The 10,681-nt window shown below is 41.2% G+C and overlaps 1 protein-coding gene across 2 annotated transcripts; it reads right to left on the reverse strand.

Moving 5' to 3' along the window:
• Positions 1–4,552: 4,552 nt before the first annotated feature.
• Positions 4,553–10,472, reverse strand: LOC105223354 (putative uncharacterized protein DDB_G0282133). 2 transcript variants are annotated; one of them, XM_011201071.3, is made up of 4 exons: positions 6,250–10,472; positions 5,967–6,168; positions 5,733–5,895; positions 4,553–5,645 (listed from the first exon to the last, which is right to left on the reverse strand). In XM_011201071.3, exons 1-4 carry the CDS (start codon positions 10,280–10,282, stop codon positions 4,635–4,637), a joined length of 5,409 nt encoding a protein of 1,802 aa, XP_011199373.2. In that variant the 5' UTR covers positions 10,283–10,472; the 3' UTR covers positions 4,553–4,634. The 2 variants fall into 2 exon arrangements, with proteins under 2 accessions (XP_011199373.2, XP_019844844.2); XM_019989285.3 differs by having other exon boundaries at positions 5,967–10,472.
• Between the last annotated feature and the right edge of the window lie 209 nt (positions 10,473–10,681).

Raw genomic sequence — 10,681 nt, forward strand, 5'->3', positions numbered from 1 at the left:
TATATGTATACGCAGTGGTAAATGTAGAAGTCAATCGCAAGCCACAAAGTGTTGTTGCCACACCGATTAGTTTAAATATGTGGCAAATGCTCGCAAACAAACACAATCGCACACACATACAGACACTCACACATACAAACACACACTCCCACATATTTCCATACATAATTTCCATGTGTTGCCTGTATTTGAAGGTGGCGTATGTATTTTACATATACACACATACTTATCTAGCTGTGTGCGTGTATATGTGCCTGCTATTTAAGAGTATGGCTTGCTATAATGGCCAACCAGCGCTGATGCTCATCTCTGGGTAAGCAATTTTGAAAGTTCATTTTCTTGGGTTAAGTGCAATTTGCACTAATCGTATTTTTAACGCTTACACTACTAATCGAGCATTTAAGTTCGAGACGAGCGAATTTGCTGGCATATTGAATTTCCCAATATTTCTATGTGCACATATACATATGCAAATTGTGTGCATGTCAATATTCTTATGAATTTATTGAAAATCGAAACTCACTTTCCAGAAAGTGCATGTGTTGAAATAAAGTGGCCTTTTTAAGCACTAAATTGTAGGCGATCTGTAGGTTTGTACTTTAAAATTGCTAACGAATGTGTGTTCGATATTGATTTCTATTGCAGGTCCAATTCTTGAAACTAAAACTATATTAAATTATTTACTTGACAGTTGAGAAATGACAGATGACTACTTTATATATCCTTTTAATCGTTTTCTTAGTCGAAAAAAGTCGTAGGGTAGTCAAAAAAGTCTTTTCGTATTTCTAATCAAACTTCACAAATCAAATGACCCAAATATTTATCATTTTGGTCGACCACTTTTTGCCATTTTTCCACTGGAGACATTATTCCATCAGTGCAAAACTTTTCTGTTTTCTCGGCGAAAAACTGTGACAAGTAATTTTCACAGGCTTCTCTTAAAGCCAACTTTACTCCATTAAGGTGCATCGGTTAGTCCGATGGTGCAGGATCAGGGCTATATGATGGATGCATCAAAGCCAGCCAAGCTCTCCCAGTTTTTGCTGAATCAGCAAAGATATGTGTGTAGTCTAGAGTTCCTGATAGAAGGCGAAGCCCTTTCGGTTGATCAGTTCTGGCCGTTTTTCCGATTGCTTGCTTCAATCCCATCAGTTGTTGATAGTAAAATGTAAAATCAATCGTTCGACGAACCTGGAATAGCTCATAGTAGATGATTCCTTTTCAATCTCATCAAACACTCAGCATAATCTTCGAGGCATCAATCCTGACTTCGCGACCATTTGCTGAGTTTCACCATGCTTGGGTCATGATCTTTTTCGCACATTGTTGTCGTATTTGATCCACTTTTCCACAATCCACAATCCACAATCTCTTCAGAAATGATTCGATTTCATTTCGTTGGAGCAAAAAATCGCAGATATTAATTCGGTCCATTAAATTTTTCACAGACAATTCATGTGGTACCCAAAAATAGACATTTTTTATATCTTGCCTTTCTTAAATGGCTCATACCGTTAGACGACGATTGTAAAGTTCCTTAGCGATTTCATCGACTTTTTCAACGTTAGGTCGACCAGAGCGAGGTGCATCTTTCACATCAAAATAAAATATACTAACTGAAAAGTTCTATCCTATTCGTTAAGAGTACTCACATCGATGATATCATAGACGGATCTTGAAAAATATGTACCATCCAGAGCTTCATAGCTATAAACACTAAGTCTTGGTCTTAAGGGAACCGTTTATATTCAATATAATGTTATTTACAAGTTCTTGTTTTTAACAACATTCTCAAGGCTTTGAAATCGACATTTTTATATATGAACTGCATATATAGTTTATAGCAGAGGAGCAGGGGTGGCAGGGCAGCTCAAACTTTTTATCAAACGAATGATCTCAAGTCCGGGACGGTTCCTGTGAATATGACAGACACTCAGAGTATACCCGGAATGTGGAGGAAACCCTCTCGAAATTACTAAATGACGAAAACTGTGCTGTGACGGATGATAAAGTTACTCGTTACCTACAATCTACAGCGACAACATTGGCGTCGCGCCGCTCGAAGCTGTTTAAGGCCTGCTGATGATGATGATTGAATATTATAAATCCTTTTAAGACCACCATAAACCAGATTTTCACAATACATTGAAATTGTGATGAAGACACTTGCCAAACAGAACGACACCCATCATCTTTTGTCCTATAGGGTATGCTTTATAAAACTTTTTAAATTTATCTGATTGTACTGTATTGTATTTTCAAAGAATTGCAATGACTCTATAAATTTCCCAAAATCACTGATTTTAATTGCATGGTACATTTTAGACGCAAATAGAAACTTTAAACTATATCTATAATCTAATGCATCACAAACTTATTCTCTTTGTGACTTTCTGAATAACTTTGGGTTCTATTTACTACATACATATATATTTAATTGGATTCCTTTATTCTCTCAAAATGTTGACATTTTATCGTCAATGTTATGTGTGAAGCAATATTTGAGGTAAATAATTGAGTATTGCCCTTTCCTCCCCCACACACCCCACTATTGTTTAACTGCTCGTAAATTCACTCCACTGTTAGAAACCTCAAGCCAACTCATTTGGATGTAAACTATCGTATTCCAATACTCATTAGCTATAGTTTTTAAGCTTTTAAGACTCGTCCTTTATCTCTATCTTCTGAAATTATTTTAATTTTATTTAACTTATTGGTGCTGAAAAGTCAAATTATGACCTAGACGGTAAAAAACTATATTTTTACGGAATTTAGTACTTTATTGTCGCCTTCAAAATAGGTTACTGAGCCAATTCAAATCTGCCAACGCGCAATTCGATTTTCCATCCGGTATCTATATGTACTAAGCCTCGGATGGAATGGATCAAATGAATTTTGTGGTTTATTCGTTTTAGGCTAATTTTTATGGCACCATTCGCGCACATTCATAAACCCGCATAACGGCGTAAGCAGAAACGTATTTCAGGGGTTTTGAGTTCAAATGGGAGCGGAATGAGGAATCGGGCTCGCTTTCTCCTGGCGTTATACTTTCACTGCCATTCAGCAGGCTGGAGAAGTGTTCGCTCCATAATTTTAATATGCTCTGGGCATCGGTGGCTAGATCACCTTGGGGGGTTTTACAGGAGTACGAGTATGCTCCGGTCTTGAAACCTTGTGTAAGCCGCCGCATCTTTTCATAGAATTTTCGAGCATTACCCCTGTCGGCCAGCTTATCAAGCTGTTCGTACTCACGCATTTCGGCCTCTTTCTTCTTCTGTCTGCAAATGCGTCTCGCTTCCCTCTTCAACTCTCGGTATCTATCCCATCCCGCACGAGTTGTGGTCGATCGTAACGTTACGATATAGGCAGCCTGTTTTCTCTCCGCTGCGACACGGCACTCCTCTTGGTACCAGCTGTTCTTTTCCACTTTCCGAAAACCAATGGTTTCGGTAGCAGCTGTACGTATGGAGTTTAAAATGCCGTCCCACAGTTCCCTTATACTGAGTTGTTGACGAGTGCTCTCAGAGAGCAGGAGTGCAAGCCGAGTAGAGAATCGTTCGGCTGTCTGTTGTGATTGCAGCTTCTCGACGTCGAACCTTCCTTGTGTTTGTTGGCGTGCGTTTTTTGCTGCACAGAGGCGGGTGCGAATCTTAGCTGCAACAAGATAGTGGTCCGAGTAGTTTTTCGATCCGGAGACAGCCAGGTAGCTTGATGGATCTTCTTATGCTGGAATCTAGTACTACAGATAACCATATTTCGGGCCCCGGCGAAGTCGATCAGCCTCAACCCATTTGGGGATGTTTCATTGGCGGTGTTTTTTTACGTAGCGGGTCCCAAACCAACCGCACAACCCCGTGAAGGTGATGTTTCGCCTTTCAACTTTAGCTCGCCTTCAAATGGATGTTCTTAGGCTACCCAGAAGATACTTGGCCAAAGACCGGAAGTCGTGAGCTGCTTGAGTCATATGTGAAAGAATCGTTTCTGGCCACTCCTTAATGACTATGCAATATCAAATCGACATGAACCCCTAAGTCCCTCCTGTCGTCCGCCACTGAGCCCTAGAATGTGTTCAATATTTCTCCCTCTAATTTCAAAAAATATATTCGGTTGCCCATTTTATCCTCTTTGTTTATCACCTTAATCTTTCGCATCCAACATATTTTTCGCAGTATAGGGGTCGCATTATTTTGTGATATTCCAAATAAAATATGAATTTTAGGAAAAGAGTGTTCACTCCTCTACTTTATTTAACTTAAGTTATCTCAAATTAACCGATATTTTGTATCTATATAAAGGTGGCAGAGTTAGAACAGCAAAGCAACAGAAGAGACGTTGAAAATATCGTTCAATAGTCATTGAGGCAACTGTAAAGTGATGTAACTAAAAACCCTTATTTAAATTAATGATTTTAGATATTAGAAAATATCTAATATTTATTTAAATAAACAATATATATCTATACATAGATATGTACAAAAATATGCACAAATAGAACAATTATAAATATCAATTCGTAATAAAAATGTTGAATAAAAATAAAATATTTATAAAAATAAAATTTTTTAACTTGACACACATTAAAAGTTTGCAGCAACAACACGCATTTTAGCACACTGTCTAATCGACGGATTCTCTCAGTTCGCCCTACTCCGCTCAGCTTCTCTTTGATCTTGCTCTTGCATTAATTCCGTCGCTTTCATCAAACGCACATATTCTGGCGTATACGGCAGATCGAATGCCTTTATGACCTGCTCATCAATATCCTTTTCGGCTTCCAAACGCTTCAACACTTCACGACGCTGTCGCGCCTGCATATCACTTTCCACCTCCGCTGTCACATCCTTGACGTCTTTTCGCAATGCCATTACTTCTGGCTGATTTTCTTGCTCCTGCTCGAGCTGCTGCTCCTGTTGCGCCTGCTGTTCTTGCCTCGGACGCTGTTCTTGCTGCGAATGCTGGTCCTGCAGCGCCTGCTGTTCTTGCTGTGAATGCTGGTCCTGCAGCGCTTGCTGCTCTTGCGCAGGATGCTGGTCCTGTAGTGGTTTCTGGTCGTGCAGTGATTGCTGGTCCTGCAGCGACTGCTTCTCATGCTGTGGCTGCTGCTCCAGCTCCAGATGCTGGTCCTGCAGCGGCTGCTGCTCTAGCTGTGGCTGCTGCTCCAGCTCCGGATGCCGGTCCTGCAGCGGCTGCTGCTCTTGTTGTCGCCGTTGTGCTAGTTGCGACCATTGTGCCTTTGGCTCTCGCTTTTTATGCATCTGCTCCAATTGCATGTGTTGCAACATGTTTAAATTCTGCAAGAGATCATCACGTACGTCCACCATCTGTTGTTGGTCCTCAATCGGTAGACCATCGTATTGACGCAGTAGTTTCTTAACGATACGTGAACGTTCCTCAACACTGTTCGGATCAATGAGACGCACTTCTTTGCTGAATTCATTGAAGGGCGCATCGATATAGGCACGCTTTTCTCGCACGCCTTCAGCCGAATTACTTTCGTAAATTTCCAATATTTCATCGTAAAATATTCTCAGCTCCGGTGGCAGTGGTATGCAAGAGCGTTGTTCCACTTGATCGTCGATAATGTCACTAATGGCCTCCATAGCTTGTTGAACCATGTCTTCGATGTGGTTTACATCGTCCTTTTGCTTTGAGAGCGAATGTGGGAGTAAAAGAAAAAATGTTTTACAGTCAAATAATGTGAAATGTCGGTATGGAGGCGGTATTGATCAGACCATTTTCTCAAAGGTATTCTCCTGTGGTGGAATTTTCTTCAAGCATTGTTGATTGCGCTTTAAAACGGCCCACAATGGTTTCATTTGCGGATTACATTTCGCCATATTGAACATAGATTTGACAAGCTCCAACGAACCCTTCCCATTTACCTTATCATCGCAACTAAAGATAAATCGTGTGTCTAATAAATACATTTTAAAAGCAGTTGCAATAAATTTCACCTGTAAACTTACCTCGCCTTCGGCTTCGAGCATTTCCGCTTCGTTGTGTACCGTTTAAATGCCTCGAATTGTGGAAACGAAACGCCGCGTCGTTCGCGATCTTCGCTCTGCACTTTAAACGTGCCATTGCCGAAAAAGTTTTTCGCCTTTTGGTCGCCCATAACGCTCGCATTGATAGTGATGTTCAGCTTCATGGCTTTCTGAGAACCTGAACCTACTTGACACATTGTAACTGGTTGAATTTCAATAGTCATATTAATTGCATCATTGGACGTGTTACCGCCACTAATATTACCGTCGTTGCCCTTCGTTCCACAGGTATTGCCAACAGGTGGAATACCACCGCCAACGACGCCAAAGTTAACAGCGCCATTTCCAGCACCATCACCGGAGTTGCTTCCACTGCTTTTACCGCCACCGCCATGCCCAAACTTGTCATGCGAACCGCCTGCATTTCCGAACGGTCGATTGTCTACTCCTCCGTAACCACCATTTTTTTGCTCACCACCACCTGCATGTCCGCCATGTCTACCTTGTTCCTTATTGTGGTTATGTGTAGTGGCATCACCATTTGGATTATTACCGCCTCCATTTGAAGTGCCACCGCCACCTCTGCTACCGTCAACTCTATTTTGCTGCTGTTGTACGGTTTTAAGGAAACTCTCCAACGTATTAAATGCGGTGCAGTTGAGCATCTGATCATTCAAATGCAATACCAAGCCATTGTCTCCACCTTTACAACTTGCTTCATCTTTATTTTCATTCTTTCCAAACCAACCGAATGCCGCGTCATCACCACCACCTGCTTCTACTTCCTCGCTATTCCCGATTTGCTCGCTTACCACACCCGCTTCATTCTGCTTGCTCGGCTGTTCTTTTCGTTCGATACTTTTGATGGCACCATCTTCGATCTGTAAAATCAGCGCCGTGTGTTGATGGTTGGCCTTATTTCTGTCTGTAGTTTCATCAGTTTTATCTTGCTGATTGTTGTTGTCCTGATCATCCCCCCATGGATCGGAGCCATACCACAGGTTGTCGGCTGGCATTCCATCGAAATGACGGGCATTTTGATCGACCTCTTTGAGATTATCAAATTTTTGATTGCCAAACTCACCAACGGAGTTGCTGAAATCACTCTCCCGTTCCGGTTCATGTACACGATTACGCAGCGACAGTCGTCTCAAGCGCTCCATCAAATCGCCGTAGTTATCTTCACGCCCGTCGATATAGTTAGGTGTTCTTTCTGCATTTCTGGCATACGTCGCTCTGGCAGCGTTCATGGCCTTTCTGTCTGCCGCTATAACAGCTGCATCGTTAAGCGTATCGCTCCCCGATGGCAGTTCGCGCCGTTCAAAAACGTCAGCCGGCGTTAAACTCCCATCATCGTTTATTATCAATGCATTGTTTACCATTTTGCGATTATCGCCATTATTATCATCGATGGGGTCAGCAGCTTGCGTGTGCCGCTTGTCCATCAAATGGTCAGGCTTACTCTCTTCTTTTCCCTCACTTCGCGTTAACTTTTTTGCACTGTCCTTCTCGTCGTCTATTGGCTTGTTCTTTTTTGTCTCCACATTTCCATTTGTCTTCTCTTTATCTTTTTTCTCTTCATTCTCCTTTGTCTTTGAAGCTTCCCTTCTAATGCGTCGTTTATCCTTTCCATTGAGTGAACGCCGTTTTCTTTCGGCACCATTCAATACATGTAAGCAATCATCAGTGAAAACTTCCTTTCTTGAAATATCTATTTCACGTCTGCGTCTGCGCAATACTTTTTGTTTTGGCTCACCTTTCACAGTCAACTTGTCAGCGCCATCGGTAGCCGCTACTTCGTTTTCCTGCTCAGCATTTACATTCTCTTTTTCATGGTTACCGCGCTTAGATATAAGATTGTCCAACGTCATAAGATCGAGCAGTCCTCCTAAATCTACTTCCTTTACAGCAGTCAATTCGCCATCCTCATTGACCACACCAATACGCTTAACGTGCCGCTGCGGTTCGTTGGAGTCTTCATCTTTGTTAAGTTCACGCTTGAATTTGAATATCGTCATTTTATGTTGAATGTCATTATCCTTATCATTCGTACTTTTATCTTCAGTAGTCTTATAATTATCCTCTTGCTTATCTTCAGTAGTCTTATAATTACCCTCCTGCTCGCCACAACGTTTGGTATGTGAGTTTCCGACATTTTCCCCCGCCAATACCTGGTTATCATCGACTAACTGTGATTCATCCGTATCGTCGAGTTGCTCTGAATCAACATCTACATCTTCTGCTGCCGAGTCCTCCTGTAACGGTTCTTCAGCCGCTGATTCTACCGCTGCTGGCACTTCATCGACCAACGCTTTATTCCCTCTGACGGGCCTAAGGTCTGGCAAGCGTTCCACTAATATATCATTTGGCGTTAATTTACTCGCTATTCGTGAATGTTCATTACCATCGTCGCTAGGATTTTTGGAAACACGTTTTGTGCGCAATAAATCTAAGAGATTGCTCTCCTCTTCTTCTTCTGGCAGCGCACTGGTACGCCTTCGACGTAGTATAGTGTAAGTAGGACCCAATATAATATCTTCGGCTTTAGTTTTCATGTCACTATCGCCGGTAGGCGCTTCTGGTTCCTCATTTAGTAACTTTTCATATGAACGCTCCTCAATTTCTTCCATATGCCTTAGACGATCTTGCCAATCCAGCTCGTCTTTTGATAATCGACTTGAGTCACGTGTATTGCTGTAATCACTTATACCAATATGGTTTTCCGACGCGTAATTCTTCTCCAACTTCTTTACTGCATCGTCTAACTGTAGTTCGTGTTGCGTTTCGGAGAGCGCATAACTAGGCAATGAAGGACCCAAACCTTTAGCCATAAGCCGTGTGCTGGTCTTCAGTTTTATTTCATCCATGGCATTGAAGCCTGTGCTCCGCTTCGAAGGTATATTCACTTTACCGCTGAAGCTTTGCAAGCCGCTAAAGCCTTCGCTGCCACGTACATGTCCCTTACGCGGTTCCGATTGCTCTTGTTCAATTTTCGAAAGTTTATAGTCGGCTTCGTGCGACAAATCATTACGTCCCAAATCGAATTGATCGTTAACTATACTTGGAAAGTGTATATTTTCAATAGTTTTCTCATAACTGATGGGCTCGTCATCATCCTCGGCGTCTGGCTTCGTTCTGGACCTGGCAAAATCCTCCATTTGTGTATCGAAATCTAGCTTGAAATGTGGAAACTCAACCTTCTCCATCATTTTGCGCATTTCCGGATCGACTTTCTTCTCATTCAATTCCTCCAAATTGTCCACGTTCTTCGACTGTAATGAATTCCGGTAGTTATTCGCCTCGAGTAGCAAGAAAGTATTCAAATTGCTCTTTGGACTGTTCGGTTTACTAGGTGCTGGATTCTGCAAATTGGAAGTGAACTCGAAGTAGGCATTATCACTTTTGCCGTGTCCAGCATTGCTCGATACCGGCTTGCAGCTAATGTATGCTTTGGTTAACACACTTGAACCATCGCTAATCCCGCTTTTATGACTGCTTTTAGTGTTTGTATTCGTATTGAAACTGTCAGTGTCGAATTTTGAGTATGTCTGCGAGTACGGTATGCTCATGGAACCAGATTTACCAAAATCCATGTCAGTATTAAAGCTATCCTTATCGCTCAAACTCGACTTCCAACTATTGCTGGTTAGGTAGCTGTCCTTATTTGTATTGGAATTTTTATTTTGATTATTTTTATTGGCGTTGTTGTAATCGTTCGATTCTTTATCCTTAGCAGTATTTTTTTCTTTTTCTTCCTTGCTAGCACTACTTGAAGCCTTCGAGTCTTTGGACGCTTTACTTTCGGAGCTTCGTTGTCTCTGTAACATTTCATCCAAATTGAAATTCTTCACATTGCTTTGGCTATTGTGAAAACTATTCAACAGTTTTCTATGCACATTCTGAAAATTGGAATTTGACCGCACCAAATCGTTCAACTGATCATTCACATTGTGTTTATTCGCCATATCATCCTTATTCTTTTTATTGTCCCGTTTGACGTCACGTCCCTGCAAGGGATGTGTCATATCCTTGTCTGAATTGAGCGCCTCGCGCTCTAAATTCAAATTTAAATCGAACTCTGAGTTTTTCAGCAGATCATCGATCGACTTTCGACGTTGTCGCTGCAATTCGGCATTACCGGTGAGCGCCGGTGATTCTTCTACGTTTTGCAAAGCTTCGTTGGCTTCGTCCAGCGTTCGCTTGTATTGGACGAGGTCATCGCTAACAGTTGTGTGTATGCATTGTAATTGCGCGGCAATCGTGAGTGCAAAGAAGAAAGTCGCGCACGAAAATTTCATTTCTTCTTTGAGTTAACAAAAACATAAAAATTTATCAAAATTTATTTCCTTCACATTGGCTTGTCATTTAATTATTTTTTCTTTGTTGATAAAAGTTTGTTTGTCGGAAATTGTCTCAAAAAAGAATTGTAAAATATCCCAACTTACAGGGTTACATGTACAATTGTAGTTTTGAAAACTTTTTGAAATAACGATTAAGTTCTTCCCTCTTTGTAACAATATTTTTATAACGTCTAATTGTGAATATAATATTTGACTTCGTAGTAAATATTTATAAGAGCTCTATAGTTTAAATTTTTATATTCTTCTTTTTATTGAATTTCAATAAGAATGAATAGTTCAAGGTGGTGGAGCTCGAAACTGATCGATAGTGACTCATTAAAGCAATTACTGACCGAT

This window comes from Bactrocera dorsalis, chromosome 3, assembly GCF_023373825.1.
Source record: "Bactrocera dorsalis isolate Fly_Bdor chromosome 3, ASM2337382v1, whole genome shotgun sequence".
In the NCBI taxonomy this organism is placed as follows: Eukaryota; Metazoa; Arthropoda; class Insecta; order Diptera; family Tephritidae; genus Bactrocera; species Bactrocera dorsalis.